We start from the raw sequence: 20,859 nt of genomic DNA, 5'->3' as shown, positions 1-20,859 counted from the left end.
TCAAGGCCCCGGGCCTGAGGTCTCATTTTCGAAGTCACAAATAAAAATGCAAGTGAGAGAAAAACATGAAGGGAGGAAAAGAATATTTTCCCACCATCTAATGCAGCTCAGCTCCCCGGGGGGTGGCGTGGGGAGGAGGGGGTTAGCAGTGATCAGGAAAAGAAAGGGCAGGGGATGAAAATCATCCAGGAGAGTCACGGGGAATCGGAAGAAGACAAAGGCAGCCAGAACTATCTTATTTATTATAAAGATACACGGTGAAGAACAGACCCGACTGTATACCGAAGCCCGAATGGTACATGCCAAATGTACAGTACTATACATAAAAGTGCATTGTCACAACAGGTTAACAAAAACGTTTCTTTTCTTCCAGAACTGTAAAAGCCTCCCCCCCTTATCTCTGCCCCCGGGAACCCAGGGCCCACCTGTTCCCAGAGGCAGCACCGAGCACAGGCGCCGAGGGCCGGAGCCGGGGAGGGGCGACGCGGGGACACTGCGGGTGGGAAAGGCACGGTCACGGCTACCAGCGAGACGACACAGTCTGAGGACCCACGGGGACGCAGGGCGGACGCTATGGAGCACCGAGGCTCGGGGAGGCAGGGAGCACCTGGAGGACGCTTCCACCCTGGAGGGGGGCAGGTGCAGGGGCAGGTGTGGGGGCGGGGGCAGGTGCAGGTACAGGGGCAGGTGCAAGGGCAGGTGTGGGTGCGGGGGGGGGAGGTGTAGGGGCAGGTGCGGGGGCAGGGGCAGGGGCAGGTGCGGGGGCAGGTGCAGGGGTAGGGACAGCTGCAGGTGTGGGGGGAAGTCTAGGTGCAGGACGAGGCGACAGGGCGAAGCAAGGCTAAAACTCCTCTAAAATAGAAAGGCACTTTCACATGTACATACTACAGATGTACATCGACACGATTAGGTGACAGTCACAAGCAGGAAGCTACCAGCACTGTGAGCAAACCGACAGAAAAAGGACAATACTGATTTATCACGTGGGCAGGAGTCCCCCTCGAGTCCGTAGGTAATAGCAGTCTCTCCTGTTACACAGCCACTTACTATACTTGGAACACCTAGCACAACCATCACACTACACACTGGACTTGGATGAACGCTCTACCGGGGGCATTCACAGACGCACGGCTTCTAGATCTCCTTGCACTAAACAGTTTCTAAGATAAGCATTATGGAACCCAGTACAATTATTTAAACATACAAAAGTCCCTATGTAATTCAAGATACAGGTACCCATCTCGATCATACCACATGGACTATTGGTGGTGGTGGTTGTAGTTTCTTTCTTTCTTTTTTTTTTTTTAAAGAAAGTACACTAGGGGAAGTGAAAGCTCGATTTCCAGTTTGTCTTACTGATCCGAACGGAGGAGGGGTGCCAGTCACCCTGCACCACGCCTGACGCCCCGGCCCAGCTTGGAGGTTGGGTTTGCAGCTCAGGGGACGGTCTGGGGTGGAAGCTCCACTGTGCACCCGGCTGAGCCTTTACATCTAAGTTGTTTCGCCAGCTCCACCGTCAGTGGCGGGGTAACTCAGGGCAGGACTCGGTCCCCAGTGCTCTTCCTGCATCCGTGGTCTCTCACTACTGTGGTCGGGAATAGAATGAACGGGATCCCAAGTCTGACGTCTTCTCTAAATCCTCAACAGACTTCTGGGCTCTTTATTTAAATTCCAGTTAGGTGACACACAATGTGGGCTCTTTAAGTTTAAATTTTAGAGTCTGTAATGATGATATTAAAGTTTCTTCATTTTGTAGACCCCGTGTCGCTCCCAAAGCCGAGGAGACCACTACCCTTCCCACTTGTATCTTTTCCTTAATTAAATTATAAACCCAATTTTGGGAATGGCAAAAAGTACAAAGAAAACTCTTGACAGATACCATGTGATCTACTCTCTGGTGGCTCTTCACACTCACTGCAGTAGATTAAGCAGGACCCTGCTGTAAATTATTCCATGGATGGCTCAATGAGCACCAAAGTCAGATGACATTGTGTGAAAAAGTGCAAAACTGTTGAACGAAAGCGCTGACCCTGAACATGGATCCAGAGCTCTGCAAAGGGCCATTTGACTGGTTCAAATAATCTACACAACACTCATCAGAAATTCAGCATCTTTCTCTCCCTCCTAACGATCCTCTCCCAACACCCCTGACCCAAACCAAAAGGCCAACGTGGTAAGCCTACTTCTGTGAGCTCTGTGGAAGGGACCCAAGCAGTTCTATCAGCTGTGAGCCTATATTCTGGTGGAAGTGGTCTGGTAATCTCCGTAGAGCCATCCTTTGCCCATCATCAAAATGACCCCCTTCCCAAACTGTGCATGAAAAACAATATGATCCTTGAAACTAGGGGCAGAGTATCTCAGGATTCTTTCCTTTCCCCCCATCCCTTTGCACCTTTCCTCCCCCCACGGTGTGCTGCACCTGTGGCTGTAGAGAAGGACATGTGGCCACGTATGGGGTGAGGCCTCTCAGCTTCAGAAGCTTTTAATGAGCTTATAGGGTGTTATTCTGGACCCTTTGTGAAGCAGCCACCTCGTCTTATCCCTGGAATCTGAAGACTCTTACTAAAACAAATTAAGAATAGGTGAGCCTTATCTACTATGAGGTCACACCCTTCCTTGGGGATTGGGGGAAAAAAAGAGTAGAGAAAAAAAAAAAAAGAAAGGCAGTTCTCAGGGTGTCAACAGGGGCATAGGGAGAAAAGAGAGAGACATGTAAGGGAGTGATGCGAGAACATTAGAAGTTTCCTGCGAGAAGGCACAGCCTCTGAGGCTCTGAGGCTCTGGAGCAGCATGTCCTCTGCTACCTAAGGGAGCAGAGTCCTAATTTGGTGGTTGGAAAGGCAACCCTCATGTCATCAGAAGTGTAAACACTGAAGAGAGGAGGCACTGGGCAGGATCACCAGGGAGAAGTCTGAAGACAGGAACTTGCAGGAGTAAGATCGGAGTGAAAGCTTGTGAAAGACGCCTCCTCTCCCCATACTAAATTCAACATGCCTCACCCTTTGGATGCCCTCTGTTCACATCTCACTCTTCTATCAAAGATGGAAAATAGTTTTAGAGAAATCCTTTTTATTTCAGTTTCTAAAAGATTTAAGGTCTCCCCTCCCTCCTCCTCCACTGATTTCCACTTTCATTCCCTGCTTCTGTGTCCCCACATAGCAATAGAGTTCTTCTGGAAAGAACTGGGAGATTGTTTAGGAGGTTTCAATTTCCTAGGAATCTGGGAAGATTGTTGAAAAGGCTTAGTGCTACTCAGAGCTCAATCCTAGCTGAGTCTCCCTGGTGTCTCAAGTTGCTGGAGGACCACTAAAGCTCAAGAGAAATGGTGAGGGGCTGGACAATGCTGAGCCAGGCATTGTTTTCAAAATGGGCAAAGAGGATATTGAAGAAAAATCAAAGATTTAAAAGCTTACCATACCTGGAAATACTTTAGGAGAAAAAACACCCCTCCCCCCCAAACACAACTCTCCATTCAGTTCATTTGTGAAATTAGGCCACTGGCTAGCAACCACAAGTGTGACTTTGAAAGGTAACTCTATCTCATTAATTTAATCTCTGTCTGCATTAGAATGATTAGACTGGCAAATTGAGGGAGAGATCACAGTAATGATCTGGATTTTTAGGACAGATCCTCCTCCTTTCCTGCAGGAGGCATTCACCAGTGGGTTAACAGGTTCAAGTCCATACTGTGTCGCTCTTAGGTGGGAGGCAAACGACTGCCACTTGGAATCCAAACCTAGAAGGGAATCAATGGTGGTCGAGAGGGGTTAGTCGGGGCCATCCATTTCTTCTTTAAAAAAAAAAAAAAGTTTCTTCATCAGTAGGTTCAGTGAGAGAGTAGATAGGATGACATCAGCTGCTGCTGGTAGGAGAGGTGATTTGTACCTTAGTAAAAACAACTGAATTTGGAGCAACCTTTTTAAGACAGAGGGGAAACAGAAAATTGTCTTTGTGCCAGGAGGCTGGAGAAAGAGGGTCCCTCATGGGGCTCACTGGACTGAGTTATGTAGAGACCATGTGGGAAAAAAAAAAAAAAGAAAAAGAAAAAAAAAATCTGGGTTCCAGGGTGCCATATTGGGAGGAAATCACCCTGGAACCATGAGGTGGCCCTCCCACCTCGGCCAGCGTGGCTCGTACTCCAGTACCATAGCCAGGTCTGGGTTGGCTCAGAAAGACCTACGGAGAGCAGAGCTGGGGCTTCAACTTAGGTTCCGCAGGCCTCTGTAGGGTGGTAAAAGGGACCAAAGTCATTTAGCCAGAAGGGAAGGCTGAGTGAACCAAGGGCTTGTGTGCCGCTTGCATTCTCCATTTCCAGGGGGCGATCACAGAGGTTTAGGGGAGCTAGAAGTATTCCCTAGGCAGTTAGGAACAACAGATCGCTGAAGGAGTCTGTGGAGCAGGGTAACCAGGAAGTCTTTAAAATTAGACTGTTCTAGTCCTTCGTGAATGCAGGGGGTGGGCTTGGAAATCTTCCAGGGCCTGGTCAGGCTTGTGAAAGGAGTCACACCAATGGCTCTGGAGGATTCTCTCTCTCTCTCTCTCCTTTCCTAGGTTCAGTTCAGGCAGTAACTGTTGAGGTTCTGACCTCTTCCTCTGAGCTTTTAGCCCGGACCCAGGGAAACGACTCTTAGGAAAGAGGCAACCATCCAACTCATTCAGGCGGTGGGCCGCAAGTCCCACTGGGAACGTCCCACTGTGACAACTGCAAGTCTTAGGGTGAGTGGGACCTGGGCAGGGGTGCTCACTGTCAGCCACCACACAATGCCGGCAGCACCTTTCAGCCATTACCCCCACGTGGCACAGACCAACACTGGTTCTACTCCAAGGCCTGGAACTCCAGATTCTTGTGCCTTCGGATCCAGACATTTCGGACTCACCCAGGCTACACTAAGCCTGAAACGCCATACAACGCGGAGAGCAGAGCGGTGTTGCCTTCATTACGAATGGTGCAGCATTGGATTTTCAAGTAAATCTAAGTGTTTCTATTGTCTTTAAAATGACATAAGATATGTCCAGTTATTAAAAAAAAAAAAGAAAAAAAATTACAAAATACAAATGCCCGTGTTAATTTAGCTAGTCTCAGACATTACATTCGAGAACATAGAAAAGCCGAAAATCTCCAGTTATAAGCACAAAACTAAGGAAAGTTATGGATCACTGACTTTTGTCACTAATCCATATATATATATTTTTTTTTTCAAATCACCTCCCCATATGACCTGGCCCAGTTGGTCTTTACATTGTGCAAGACTTGTCTGTTGGACCTTGGGAAGGTGGGGCAGGTCCCACGGTAGGGTTTGTTTTTGGGAGAACGGCCGGTTTGGGCCGCAGCGCTGGGGGTTTCAGCTGCACACCCATTCGGGGCGCCACCAGAGGCTTGAAAGTACTCATTGTGTCACTGGAGGAGCTCGTGCTACGTCGAATCTGAGGCTCCGAGCTCCTGAGGGCAACGTTGTGCAAGGGGCTGAGAGATTCTGTGGAGGTGGCGGGGGTGGGCACGTTCTTCACTTGTTCTAGGGTATCCAGCACCACGTCGGGGGCGTGCTTGGCTGTGCTCTGTCTCTCCAGTTCTCGGAGTTCATTCAAAGCAGTGTTCATCGTCTCCTCAATATCCTGTTGAAAAACAACCGGAGGGGGAGACCCAAGAGGCCCAGGGTTAGGACTGAGGCACAGAAACCCATGCACTTGGTTTCAAAGCAGACAGGCCAGCACAGGCACCACCGTTCCCACCTCACGCTCTGTGGAATTATCAGCACGGCGCCACCTCACACAATTTACTTCAACTCTGGATGCCGAGGAGACCAAGACCCAGCGTGCGTGGAGCCGCACCTCAAACGTCTGCCATGCTAAGGGTGCCAGGCAGGCTTCTCGTGATTTCTACCTTACATGCTGACTTACCGTCCAGGAATCTCTTTCAACTTAACGGTAAAAGGTAGCTTCACTTTAGATACTGTGATGATTTCTCAAGAAATACATGGGGCTGGGAACGAAGAGCAGGCTTCTTTCATTCATTTAACAAATAATTTTGAGCACTTGCTATGTACCTGACTGACTCCCAGCAGTTCTTCAAAATTCAGTTTTAGCCTTTCCCTGAGGCCCCCGTCCAGGGGATCTTGGTGGAAGTGGTGCTGCCTCACAGAGGGCATTTTGGTAATATGCTGTGTATTTTTTTTAAAAAAGTGTATTTATTGGGGATCCCTGGGTGGTTCAGCGGTTTAGCACCTGACTTTGGCCCAGGGTGCGATCCTGGAGACCCGGGATCGAGACCCGGGATTGAGACCCGGGATCGAGACCCGGGATTGAGTCCCGCGTCAGGCTCTCAGCATGGAGCCTGCTTCTCTCTCCTCCTGTGTCTCTGCCTCTTCTCTATGTCTATCATAAACAAATAAATAAATAAATCTTAAAAAAAAAGAAAAAAAGTGTATTTATTTATCTGAGAGAGAGAGGCGAGCGTGCCAAGTATGAGTTGGGGGAGGAGGAGAGGGCGAGCATTCTCAAGCAGATTCCCCACTAAGCGCAGAGCGCAATGCTGGGCTTCATCTCATCACCCGTGAGATTGTGACCTGAGCTGAAATCAAGTGGGTCACTCAACCAACTGAGCCACCCAGGCGCCCCCATGTGTATTTTTATTTTTATTTTATTTATTTTATTTTATTTTATTTTTATTTATGATAGCCACACACACAGAGAGAGAGAGAGAAAGAGAGAGAGGCAGAAACACAGGCAGAGGGAGAAGCAGGCTCCATGCACTGGGAGCCCGATGTGGGACTTGATCCTGGGTCTCCAGGATCGCGCCCAGGGCCAAACGCAGGCGCCAAACTGCTGCGCCACCCAGGGTGTATTTTTAAACACCACAACAATGGGGTGGCATTATGGTGAGCAGGGGTCATACATACTAGATATGTTTCAGTATCGTGGATAGTTTACCTGCAATGACTTGTCCTGCATCTTGTTCAACTTCTGAAATGTCCTTCAGACACTTACGTAGGTGAAAATCCTGTTTATAATAACCTGAGTCCAGACCCTAACTCTGTCTTATATCGATATGCATTTTTAATTGTTGTATTTATGATAATCATATATGTAGGTGAAAGCGTCTTACTAGTTTCTTTGTCTTCTGGTATACTCAAGCATTAACCAAAGTACATTTGTTTTAATATTTATTTCTTTGCAATTTTTTAATATTTATATGCTTTATATGTCTTTTCAAATTAGGTATATCAGCTATCAATTTGTTTCACACAGTGAAGGGGGATTACAAAATATATATTTTAAAAAGGTAGCATGTGCTCCATTGATGGATAGATAAGCAAAATGTGGTATATACATCAATGGGATATTATTCAGCCTTAAAGAGGAAGGAAATCTTGCCATGTGCTACAATATGGATAAACCTTGAGGACACTAAGTGAAATAAGGGGCCAGTCATGGAAAGACAAATACCATATGATTCCGTTTATGTGAGGTAGTCCCACTCACAGAGCAGAGAGTAGAATGGGGGTGGCCAGGGGCTCAGGCTAGGGAACGGGAAAAAGAGGAGTTGTTCTTCAGAGGGCATAGGGTTTTAGTTTTGCAATTTGATAAAGTGCAATTTGAAAAAGTGTTTCACAAAGTGTGAATATACTTTACTGAACCGTACAATGAAAAATGGTTAAGATGGTAAATTTTACCTTCTGTGTTTTTACCATACGCACAAACACCAAAAGTGGAGTATTGTGTGAGACAGGCGGGGTGAAGACCCACTGCCCGGGTCTGACTGACTTGCCTCTTGTCTACACTCCCAGGGTTTCTTTCGCTCACCTGGAGCATAAGCCTCATGGCACTGCATAATGTACCCGATTTCCATATCCGCCTCTCACAGGATTGTAAGCACCTTCAGAAAGCAGCTGGCTATTGATTTAACTTTGCTTCAGTGAAGCCTGGCATAGGACCTGGTGCCAGGAAGCACTGAATAAAGGTTTGCTAAATAAGTAAACCAAGATACAATGGTCACATATGGATACTGTCCATTTTTTTTTTTTAAACAACCCATCAGGGACTCCACTGATTTGTTTAATAAGAGAATGTGCGTGTTTTTTGTATGAACACCACGATGGCAGGCTTACTTGTCCTCATGGGAAAATCTGAAGATGAGAGATGGAAAGATAAATAAAGGACGCAGCTGGAAGCTGTTTTGTGAGGATGACATCACTTTTCAAGTGATTATTTTCGCATGTGATTTCTATTTGATGCTAAACATACGGATTTTTTTTTTTTGAATTTTAACAAGTATTTGCCCCAGAGACATTGAGCAGAGCCTGGTTTATCTGTTGAGTTTTTGTTTTTATGATATGCAATTAAAGGATTTCCTGGGGTGCCTGGGTGGTTCAGCTGGTTGAGCATCTGACTCTTGATCTCTGCTCAGGTCTTGATCTCAGGGTCATGAGTTCAAGCCCAGCATGGAGCCTACTTCAAAAAAAAAAAAAAAAAAAAAAAGGGATTTCCTGGTTCTAGAAGCAAAAGGGTTAAACAGACCTTGTCATGCCTTCCTTCCTACTCCCAAGCTCCTAATTCCCTATCTTTCTAACCTAAATCCTGTTTCACCTGCTCATTATAAGCAGTGATGTTACGGATTTCTCAGATTGTTAAATTCAGCTGTAATCAAATATCACTGGTTCAATATAGGTCTCCAAGGACCCTGTATAGTACATCAAATAGAGAAAACCATAAGGTCAAGTCTTCTTGATTTTTGCTGAGAAACTGTTGTACATTTAAAATTGGTTTAATTTTTTAAAAAACACATGGAGCCCCTCACAATCTAATTTACATCCAAAATTTTCTTTAGTTAGGACACTGGTAATAGCTTGGAAATTTGTCACATCAGTGCAGGTCTCCTTGGGCACTCTTTATTAAAAATAATCCATCCTTAGTAGTTCCTCATGTTTGTTCCATTTATTTCTCATTCTCGTTTTTGATTGACTTAGTTCGTTTTTAAGCTTCAGGTGGCTGGAAGATGCTTTAGACTAATATGGCAAACCCCGAATCCAGTCACCTCTTTTGTCATTGGTGATACCCTTATTTTCTGATGGCCTATGCTAGGGGGAAAAACACTAGGGGAAAACTGGCAGAGTGATGGAAAAATCCATGAATCAATCTTGTTTTATCTTTATTTTGTCAATTTTAATCATTAGGAAAAACTATAAAGTCCTCTGCACTATGTGTTGGGAAGTGAAAAGTGACATCGGACTTAGACCTGCCGTTCTTCCAAGGGCTAGCCACGATCTATCTCTCCTACTATTCACGAACTAATCCAGCATTTCTCCTAAGCTGAAAGGGTCATGTTTCACATACACTAACATTTATCTGCTTTGGGCTCCCTAGTCTTTATATTAATTTGTCTAGTTTATTATCTTTAGCATGCTTTCAGGACCTGATAGGGCCAGTCCTCCCTCATTATTATTCTTTTTCAGATTTTTCCTGGTTATTTAGCAGTGATGTGTTTGAATGCCCTGGGTCCTACATTTCTGGCATGTCTCTGTTTAAATCAACACAAACCTTGGGTCCTTCCAGTAACAAATGGTTCTTCTTTTTCTTTCCTTTTTTTTTTTTTTTTTTTTTAATTTATTCATGAGAGACACAGACAGAGAGAGGCAGAGACACAGGCAGAGGGAGAAGCAGGCTCCCTGCAGGGAGCCTGATGCCAGACTCGATCCCAGGACCCCGGGATCACGCCCTGAGCTGAAGGCAGACGCTCAACCATTGAGCCACCCAGGTGGCCCACAAATGGTTCATCTAAAGAGATCCTTAGTTAGGCCTTAAAGAATGAGGTAATTTCTTTTCTGTTTTCTTTAGAGCCCCTGTGTTTTTCTAGCTCTTGCTCTACATCTCCTGGTGGAGTTTGGGAAATGAACTTCTCTACAAAAACCATGACTACAAACAGTAAGTCTGCATACCTCCTTCATCACACCCCAGGTACGTAGCACGTGCCATCCCATGACATGCATCCTACCTGAGCGATTGTCTCTGGGTCCAATGGCTTATGGTCATTGAAGCCTGTGTATTGGCCTGACGATGTGGACCTTCTAATAGGAGGACTGTCGATCTTCTTGAGGGAGTCATGCCGGCTGATATTGGTCAGGCTACCATGGCCTGGCCGGCGCCTCCTCTCAGGACTATCATTGTTGAGGCCACGGTTCTGCAGCAGGCCCCGGGGGTGACTGCTCAGGCTTGGGGACCCCAGGTCAACTGAGGAGTTGGAAAGAGCATGCGGGGGGTGCAAGGGGCAATGGCCATCACTGGTCCTGCCAGGACGCCTTACTGGAGGGGGCGGCTCTCCTCTTTTTCTTTGTCTAGACATACACCAAAAGAGAGAGAAAACAGGGGATTTTATCATCCTGGGTAATACGACAAAGCTGCGGGTTCTGTGGCTCCTAAAAGCCCTGGGAAAAGTGGGGGTTCAGGGATCTGATTATCAGACTCCACCTACCTGGCTAAATAGCCGTCAGAGTGACGGTCTGTTGGGGAATTCATGTCCTTGGATGAAGACTTGTCCTCAGTGACTGGCCCACTGCTGGCCTCACTGTCAGCTTTTTGGCTCAGAGTATCTGAAAATGTATCATCCCTGAAACACAGGGGATCAAGAGTGAGGGTCTTTTGCTAGATGAATGGGAACAAAATAAGTGATGGCATTTACATATAGAAGTCTTTCCCTTATCAATGACTTTTTCCATAAGAAAAGTAATACAATTTCATTGCAGATCAAGTGGAAGATTCAGATATACAAAAAAGGGCAAATTCACAATCACTCAATATGACATAACAACCAGACACAACCGCTGCTAGAATTTTAGAAAATATCCCTCACGACTTTTTATCTATGCCTGGGTAAACGTGTAGGATGTCTGCATCTATGGGTATGGTATTTATACTATAGCTACCTATATGTTTATGTAGTTGAGATGTATGTGACTGTATGTTTGTATAAACACACATAATATTCCTTGGATTCTGAAATATACATTTTAACATTCTTTTTTCTTTTTCTAAAATTTTGGCTGAATCATTTCATCGCTGTATACATTTTATATAGTATATTTCTCTTTTCCTTGAAAAATTGCTCTGAAATTCGTGCTGCACTGTGAAATATTATATTCATAACATAGGGATTATGCTGTGCATATTTTTTTTCATTTAATATATATTATGACCATCTTCTCATTTCTTTAAAATTTTTTTATTTGTTTAAAACAGATTTTATTTATTTATTCATGAGAGACAGAGAGAGAGAGGCAGAGACACAGGCAGAGGGAGAAGCAGGCTTCCTGTGGGGAGCCCGATGTGGGACTTGATCCCGGGATCACCACCTGAGCCAAAGGCAGATGCTCAACCACGGAGCCACCCAGGTGCCCCAGATATTTTTAAATTACAGCAATATTAAAAAAAAAAAAAAAAGAAGCCTGAAGATGATTCTCTTTAGATATTAAGTCAGTATCCTTCCTCTGGGGAATCTGGAATTGAAATGGTAGTCAGACAGCAAGAAATGAGCACCACTGGTTTTAGGACTAGCAGCACTACTATAGCTCTTAGAGCTAATCTCCACATGGGTTACTTTTCTAAGACTTGTCCTCAGTGACTGGCCCACTGCTGGCCTCACTGCCAGCAGCTTCAAAGGGCATTTCTCACTAGCTCTTGCTCTACATCTCCTGGTGGAGTTTGGGAAATGAAAGCCTGCTGGCCTCGAAGTACCCTATTAGCAAAGACCCAATAGCAAGGTGAAGGACTGGGCCCGGCCCAGCCCAGCCCAGCCCAGCTCAGAGGTTTTGGCCCTGCAATCCCTTCCACTCTTCTGGAAAGACCAAGGCCCATTTAAGCCTAGTGGCTGGAGTCTTCTGGGGGGAGCTCTCTGGCGATGGGCGCGGGCACTACTCACATATCCTGCACCACTATGTACTGGTGTGGCACGAGCCCATCGATGCCGTTGTGCCTGCCTTCCCACCAGTCCTCAGATGCGCGGTGATAGAGCAGCAGGGAGGCACCCTTCTTGAAGGACAGTTCTCTGGCAGATCGCCCGACGTAGTCAAACTTGGCTATCGCTTCTATCGGTTCACATTCTACAAAGAACACACCAGAAGATGGTGAGGGAGAGAGTTGTGACGTAAGCACAAAACACTATGACAAAGTTCTCTAGGAGGCCTCAGAAATAGACAATAGACAAGGCCATTTCCATATCCAGAGCAAACAAGGTAGTAAGCAAATCATCAATGCAGGACAAGATCAGGCTTTGTTAAAAGAGATACAGAAAGACATTCTCTTGCTGTCATCAGTTTTTCAGGCCAAGAAAAATGGAACACTGGATCTTAATTTCCACAGCCTCTTACCAGAGATAGAATGACAGTCTAATAAAAAATATTTAAGCTTTGCAACATGATGTATGAGATCTTTCCTTAGGTTTTAATATCCTCCATAATAACTCCAATATTATTTTGACAATGATGGAGTTCCCTTGTAACATATTAATAACCATGGATAACATGGAAAAAAATCACTATCCTCGAACACTAGGAAGTTTATGCGTTATCTGCTTAAAGAAAAATCAAGGTTACAAAACCCAGCATATTAAATACTGTTTGAGTACATTTAATTTCTTCATGTACTTTTCTGGCACTATCAAATCTTCCAACTCCCACCAACAGTCAAGATAATTTTGTTTTCTCCAGTATCAGTAGTAAATTCTAGTTACCTATGAAACAAGCCTAACTTAGACTGCCCTGTACTCAAAAGACCAGATTCAAATGGTATATTATCCAGAGATCAAAAGATATTCAAGGGGATGTGGTGAGTGAAAAAAACCAATCTCAAAAGGCTATAAAATGATGCCATTTATATAGCATGCTTGAAATGACACAATAGTCAAGACAGAGAACAGATTAGTGGTTGCCAGAGGTTGGGAAGAAATGGCCATGGCTACAAAGGGGGAGCACGAGGGACCCTGGTGATAAAACTGTATGTGCCCAAGTAAACGTCTGCACACACAGAAGAGTGCATGTAAAACTGGTGAAATGTGAATATGGCGGATGGGTTGTGTCCATGTCAATTTCCTGACCGTGATGCGGTTAGATAAGATTTTACCACGGAGGGAAGCTGGGATCTCTCTGGAGTATTTCTTACAACTGCATGGGAACCCAAGATGATTGTGAAATAAAAAAAAAATAATAAAAAAGATACTAAACTGTGGGCCTAGATTTGGAATTTCAGCCCTGATCTAATTCTGATCACAAAGGTTGAGGGCAAACAAGAGGACAAACTATACAAAACAACTACAAGAGATACTTTTTGTGATTCAGCTTATTGCAAAAAGCTCTTCAGTTTTGGGCCTTAGGATCTTTCCTTCCGTCTCCCCCCATCCCCCCCATCTTCACCCCTGCTATCTACAACAGAGGAGTAAACGTCTAATCAGTAACAAATAAAAAGGGCCAATACAAGTGCTAAATGTTCAGAGAAATGTATCTATGCAATGAGCAATACCTCATTTGCTAGAAACTGAGCATGCATTAGTTTCTGAATACTCTAGCATATATACACACCTAAGAGATTAAAACCTGTCTGCCAAATATTTTCTCATGAAATGGTCTTCTATTTTGCCTGATAATGAAGCACTGCATTTAAAATAGTTTATTTTCTCCCAAAGATTCCTGAGATATGTTTAACATCTTATATGGAATAATGGCATAAGAAACCACTGGATAACCAGCTAAGTTTTCTTTCTCACTTGATAAAGCTTAGGGATTACCTTATATGAAGGGCCTGGGTTAATTTCAGGTATACATTTAAAATAAAGACAAAAAAGCTGCCCTATCTGTTTTTGCTAGTGGATAATGATATTTTTTTTAATGTTTTTTAACTTTTATTTATTTATGATAGTCACACAGAGAGAGAGAGAGAGAGAGAGAGAGAGGCAGAGACATAGGCAGAGGGAGAAGCAGGCTCCATGCACCGGGAGCCCGACGTGGGATTCGATCCCGGGTCTCCAGGATCGCGCCCTGGGCCAAAGGCAGGCGCTAAACCGCTGCACCACCCAGGGATCCCTGATATTTTTTTAAAAGATTTATTTACTTATTTATTAGAGAGAGAGAGAGAGAGAGAGAGAGAGACAGGCAGAGAAACAGGCAGCGGGAGAAGCAGCCTCCATGCAGGGAGCCCGACATGGGACTCGATCCCGGGACTCTGGGATCACGCCCTGGGCCGAAGGCAGGTGCTCAATCACTGAGCCACCCGGGTGTCCTGTGGATAATGTTTAAGGGGAAAAATTATTTCATATGACAAAATCACAATACTATAATCTATATGTAGTGTACTTCTTAGCAAAGTAGGAGTAAAAATAATTTTTAAAATAGTTTAAGTCCTTTAACAATTGACTATAGCTTTCAGATCATATGTTAGCACTCTAGTATTCCCCCTAAAATTGTATATTTAATTTTAAAAGATTTATTTGACAGAGAGAAAGACCATGTGGGGGAGGGGGAAGAGAATCTCAAGCAGACACTGCACTGAGGGTGGAGCCCATGCGGGGCTTGATTCCATGACCCTGACATCATGACCTGAGCTGAAACCAAGAGTTGGCACTTAACTGACTGTGCCATCCAGGTGCCCCTAAAATAATATTTTTTATTAAAACAATATGAATAGCAGTTTTATTAAATATCTATAAATCTGCTTCATAGAGGAGGGACTATAACTTTATATTCAAAGAGCTGACTTTATAGCTTGTTTTAAAATTGCAGATAAAAATAAAGTCCTGGTTGATCAGAGATGACAGATGCCAATTTTTTATAACCCTAGTTCTCCTCGGGGAAAGAAATAAACATGTTCATGGTACAGGGGACATGAATAAACATATCCATGGGAAGGAAAGAAGACATGCCCATTTGTTAAAAAGAACTTCATGACATGTAATTTGCAAATTCCTATGTGAACATGCCCATGTAATTTGAATTTCATTTTACTGAAAAAAAAAAAAAGAAAAAAGGAAAGATACCAGCTCATAACATAATGGGTAGTCTATGTACTCGTCAAAGGGAAATGAAGAAAGAACCATTAATATTCTTTAGACATTAATAATTAGACATTCAGTCATACATTGTCAATGCTGGCCAAGGGCTATTTAAGACTATTTAACAGATACACATGTATTTTATCATAATTTCATAATCATGCACTCTATGCTTGTTATCTCTGTTTATCTGTTGAAACAACTAGCAACAGGAATATCAGACTCTGCTTACTTAATTCAAATGTGGGGAGATTATGAAAGAATGACCCGAAGAATCAGAGTACATTTTTATTGGTAATTCTATATCAACTAGTAAGTCTGAGCAATTTCATTATTTTGACTCTTTCTATTCCTATGGGAGTCATTTCGCAGTCAAGTATCAATCAATAAGCTACTTATACACATCTTAGTCTCCTATTGCAGAGCAAGTCAATCTTAGGGCACTGTGATGCACCATATCCTTTCCTATAGAGTTATATGGTCTTTTAAGGTCATGCAGAGTCTCTGTAGAATGTCGCTGCCATCAATAACAGTAAGAATGAACATGATAATTTCATTTTCCTGAATGGCTATTATAACTGTGCAAAGGGGAAAAAGAATTCAGTACAGTTGATTTTCTGACTGTCCGGTGCTAGCAAGTCTTGCATTTCCATGTCTTGTCATCTCATATAAAATGCTAGTCCATCGCATTTTCTCTTTGGGACCTTGCCGTTCCTGACACTTCCCCTCCTAGATCTGTTACCCACTGCCCTTGCAGGTGATGGTTTTGTTCTATGAGCCTCTCTTTCAGAAACAAAAGCTACCCTTGTCTAGTGATAGTATGTCAGAGAAAGGAAAATACAATACCTGGATATCACAAGGATAATCAATAATCTTGTTAATTTAGTTACAGAATTTTAGAGGTTGGCTGTGTGCAAGGGTATCTGTTCTTTGTAGGCAATGCTTTTCTTTCCAGCAAAATCAGGTGAACATGGTTAAAATGTTATCGAAAACACAGAGCCCTTCAGTGAAACTTGTCTTTTGTAGTCAAGAGGTAAGAACAACAAACAGATGGCAGACTGATGTTTGGGAAGAGAGATGGCTGGGGCTTTGTCTTAGCTTTCCCAACTACTTGGGAAAGAAAGGAAACAGAGATGACATCAGTGAGAAAGGAATAAATCATATGGAGAAACGACTCGAGACAAAAGGGATGGTGGCAAGGGTAGGGCCCAAAGACTTTCAAAAGCAACATCACAGAAGTAGAAGCTCTCACTGTAAAGAATTTCTTCTAAATGAAGTTCTGAAAATATCAAATTCATCTTACTTTTGAAAACACAAAGAAACTTTTTTGGGGGGGTCAGATGTAACTTTTCAATATATAATCAAATAAGGAAGTTAAAATGCAATGCATGCTGAAGTGAAACAATTAAATTTTTTTTTTTAGAGCCGAGGGTGGGCATTAGACATTCTGATTACCCTCTCACTGAAATCAACAAAATATCCTGGATTTAAAAAGATCTTTGTAATTACATTAATAAGCTACCATGACAGTATGGAATATTAAAGACAAAAAAACTCAATGAAAGTGGGAACCCAGTGAGGTAAAGAGAATACTAGAAAATGTGATTCAGAGTTTTCCCTTGAGGGCATTTTCCCTGCCTGGTTAACTTAAACTTTTATTCTGGACAAAAAAAACTAAGGGTCTGCTCAGTGTAGAGAATGTAAGCCCCCCATAAAGGATCACACTCTCAGTGTCACAGTGAGCTTCTAGTTCTAGAAATCTTCCTCCCTCCTAGCCCTCTATACTTCTCCATACATCACCCCTGCTCCCTTCTGGATTTAAAAATAGAACCTATCTCAAACCTTGGAACAAATCATCTCCAAGAATCCCAACCACATTCCAGTCTTCAGGTAGGTAGGTTTTGCAGTTTAAAATCACACTGCCTGGGTGGCCTGGAAGACCGCAAGCTAAAAATTCAGTAAGGTCCCAAGTTGGTTGGTTGTGCCCCAGGCAGAAGTAGATGAAAAGCCTTTCTGGAGGAACTTACCTTCAACTGAGTCTACAGGAATTCCACACAGTTCTAAGGAATACATAAATAGTTTATAAAACACGCTGGAATATAAGACTCAATGATCAAGAACCCACCCTCCAAAAAAAAAAAAAAATCCAGGAAGACTATAGATAATAGAATGATCAGAATCACACTTCAAAAAAATGGAAAGGATCAGTCTGAGTTCAAAGCGAAAGACTGGGGCAGCCTGGGTGGTCCAGCGGTTTAGCACCTGCCTTCGGCCCGGGGTGTGATCCTGGAGACCTGGGATCGAGTCCTGCATCAGGCTCTGCCTCTGTCTCTGCCTCTGTCTCTGCCTCTCTCTCTCTCTCTGTCTGTCATGAATAAATAAATAAAATCTTAAAAAAAAAAAAAAAGCAAAAGACTGTAAAAAATGATTAAGCAGCTGAAATTGTTGAAAAAAATTATAAATATAAAACTCACTGGATGGGTTTAAAGCAGATTAGTCATAGCTAAAGAGAGAATAAAAGGATCAAGTATACAGCTAAAGAGGTATTAAGAAAAAATTGGCAGCTTTATATGTTCATATATTAAAAAAAGTGTTGGGGCGCCTGGCACAGTTGGTTGGGAGTCCAACTCTTGCTTTCGGCTCAAGTGTGATCTCAGGGTCGTGAGATCGAGACCCGCGTGGCATTCTGTGCTCAGTGCGGAGTCTGCTTAAGACTCCCTCTGCCCCACCCCCAGGTTGCTCACTCTCTCAAATAAATGAATCTTAAAAAAAAAAAAAGGTGTCAAACGGCCATCACTGAAGTGCCACTGGCTAAAATGAAGTTTAATCCTTTTGTGAGTTCTGACTGGGGCAAGAACCATAAAAGGCATTTCAATGCACCCTCTCAGATTCACAGGAAGATTATGTCATCCCCCGTTTCCAAAGAGCTGAGACTGAAGCACAACGTTTGATCCATGCACATCCAAAAGGATGATGACGTACAAGTTGTATGAGGATACTACAAAGGTCAGCAAATTGGCAAAGTAGTCCAGGTTACAAGAAGAAATATATCATCTTCATTGAATGAGTACAAGCAAGAGAGGGAAATGGCACAACTCTCCACGTGGGCATTGACCCTGGCAAAATGGTTGTCACAAGACAAAAATTGGACAAAGGCTGCAAAAAGATCCTTGAACATAAAGTCAAATCTTGCCGAGTAGGAAAGGAAAGGAGCAAACAGAAGGAAGCGACAACTGAGAAGATGCAGGAATAAAGTAATCTTACATATGACTTCAAACAAAAACTGTTAAAAAGAAAAAAAAAGTGATGAAAAGTAATGTTAAAGATTAAACTTGTTAGAAAAAGAAAAAAGATCTCTAGAGAGAAAAGTATAAAAGTTTATTGAGAGACATTAAATTACTAAAAATATGTCTGTGGACTGGAGGACTAAATATTATAAAAACATCAATTCTCTCCATGTTAATATATGTCAATTAGTGCAACTGCAATCACAACCCCAACAGGTTTTTAGTTTTTTGTTTTAAGAACTTGAAAAACAGTCTAAAATTCATGTGAAGTTGCAAAAGATCAAGACTTCTTAAGGAGAGCAAAGTCAGGGATCTTGATCTACCAAATATTAAGATTTATTAAAAGGTATCAAAATTAAGACAGGAGGGATAGACAAGTAGACGAGTGGAAAAGCAGAGAGCCCAAAAAGAGACTTGTGCAAAGAGGACAAGTCGTTTATGCAGAGCTTTGGAGAAAGGACAGTTAATGCCGGGACAACTGTGCATCCATATGGAGAAAAAGGAATGGATTCCCAACCTCACGCCACACCTCCAAAGAATTTCCTGGTACAATAAAGACCTACGTGTGAAACAGAAAACCCAAGAGCATTTAAAAGAGAATATGGGGGAATTATCTTCATACCTTCATTCAGCACAGAAGGATTTCTTAAAGGAGACACAAAGTGAAACAACCATGAGGGAAAAGATTGAGTAACTTCAACTCCTTTAAACGCTCCTTGTTCAGCAAAAGACATATTAAACACACGAAAGACAAATTACAGGGCACAAGATATTTGCAAAACATACACACAATAAAAGACCTGCTCTAGACCCACCAAGAACGCTTATAAATACAAAAAAAAAAAAAAAAAAAAAAAAAAAAAGCCAAATCAAATTAAACCAAGCAAAAAAAAAAAAAGCCCAGAGATATGAATAGTGGATAAATGGGCCCTCTCTCTCTCTCTCTCTCTCTCACACACACACACACACACACAAAGAAGAAATCGAAGCACATAAAAGTTAGTGTATCCATATGAAATATATATATATATATATTATTTTGGAACCATATTTTTTATTTTCTGTATTCTGACATCTGGGACTGGCCCTCCCAAGGTTTACCAAATCCTACTGAGAATGTAAACAACTCTGTCTGTTGTGTGTTTCAAATACAAACCAACCAATTTAGAGCCTACACTGCAACCATCTCCTCTGGGTCACTAGCCACCTGCTCTAATCACCTGAGCCAGGTAGCAGACAACCAGAGGCAGCCCCTCTGTCCCAGAGCCTGCTGAAATTATTCAAACTAGCCAATCTGAAACCTGCTTACCCTGCCTTGCCTGTTCCTTCCAGCAGAAACCACAGCAAAGACTCCTGCCCCATTGCTCCTTCCACCTCTGCCTCTTGACCCACCTCGGTGCTTTCTGTTTGGCTACCTCTCATGTGATGTACCCTTTTCTCTTGGGTACTGTGAGTAACAAAGTATTTTTTTTACTGGCAATCATCTCCTGATCTGTTGTTCTTACTACAGACCAAATTTTCTATTAATACTCTATATTGTAAAATAACATCATCAGTAACCAGAGGAATGCAAATTGAAATCACAAGATACCATGATGCATGGTAATATTGGCAAAGACGACAGTATCTTATAAAATTAAGTGTCAATGAATACGTCCGACTGGATGGCTGATACACTGCTGGTGGGGCTGGGTATCATAACAACTATTTTCAAAAATAGTTTGGCTCTATCTAGTGAAGTTGAAAACAGGCTTACTCCTTGGTGCGTATATCCTGGAGAAACTCCTGTACACTTGCAGTACTGCAGAAGCATACATGTTGAAAATATTCGTTACAACACTGTTTTTAATGGCAAAAAAATACAAAATACCTCACATATTCATCAATAATAAAATAAGTACACCCAGGAAAAAAATAAATACAATGGTATCTTATACAGTGGTAAAGTAAGTGATTATAATTGCGTGCAAAAATGTGGGTGAATCTTGGGAACATAATATTGAGTAGAAAAAAAATCATGAGAAGTATATACAGTATGATTCCATTTACAGAAAGTTCAAGAAAATAGAAAATGAAACAATAAACCATTTAAAAACACAAACATATCGCCGTTACCCCTCAGGGAGTAGGGAAGGCAATGGTAACAGGAAAGGCAAAGGTAGCGATGTTCTTTTTCTTCAACGTGGTAGTGGTTTGTGGTGTTCATTGTAATAGTATTCTTCATACACTTTACCCATATTTTCTAAATATTCTTTTGTATCCTACTGTATCCTTAATATAAATAATTCTAAAAAATGAATATTAAGGTTAGTTTTATAATGATATGGGCACAAGGGCATACCATCTTCACTGGTGTGGGGCTCTGTACCAGCGTCCTGATCCACTTCCTCCAATGTACCGTGCTCACTGTACGGGCTGTCACTGCGAAATGGAAAGAGCAATTCTTATAAAGTCAAAGGAAGAACTTAAAAAATGAACAACTGCTACTGCAAGTGAAAAGTAAGACTTCGGAATGGCAAAAAGTGGCTGGAAAGCCTTTCAATG

General features: G+C 42.7%; 1 protein-coding gene and 1 pseudogene across 3 annotated transcripts in view; one reads left to right on the top strand and one right to left on the bottom strand.

The window, feature by feature from the left end:
• Positions 1–223: 223 nt before the first annotated feature.
• The window catches only part of SRGAP1 (SLIT-ROBO Rho GTPase activating protein 1), a 276,854-nt gene continuing 256,218 nt past the window's right edge, over positions 224–20,859 (bottom strand). For all 3 annotated transcript variants that reach the window (XM_025476748.3, XM_025476749.3, XM_049115729.1), the window contains 5 exons: positions 20,657–20,736; positions 11,909–12,089; positions 10,466–10,600; positions 9,989–10,328; positions 224–5,613 (listed from right to left, as the gene is read on the bottom strand). In XM_025476748.3, coding sequence (XP_025332533.1) covers positions 5,236–5,613; positions 9,989–10,328; positions 10,466–10,600; positions 11,909–12,089; positions 20,657–20,736 — 1,114 coding nt within the window. In that variant the 3' untranslated portion in view covers positions 224–5,235. The remainder of the gene's footprint in view (positions 5,614–9,988; positions 10,329–10,465; positions 10,601–11,908; positions 12,090–20,656; positions 20,737–20,859) is intronic.
• Positions 17,845–18,281, top strand: LOC112677922 (60S ribosomal protein L26-like; annotated as a pseudogene).

The sequence above is a fragment of the Canis lupus genome, chromosome 10 (assembly GCF_003254725.2).
Source record: "Canis lupus dingo isolate Sandy chromosome 10, ASM325472v2, whole genome shotgun sequence".
NCBI lineage: Eukaryota > Metazoa > Chordata > Mammalia > Carnivora > Canidae > Canis > Canis lupus.
This window is presented reverse-complemented; position numbering and strand designations above follow the sequence as displayed.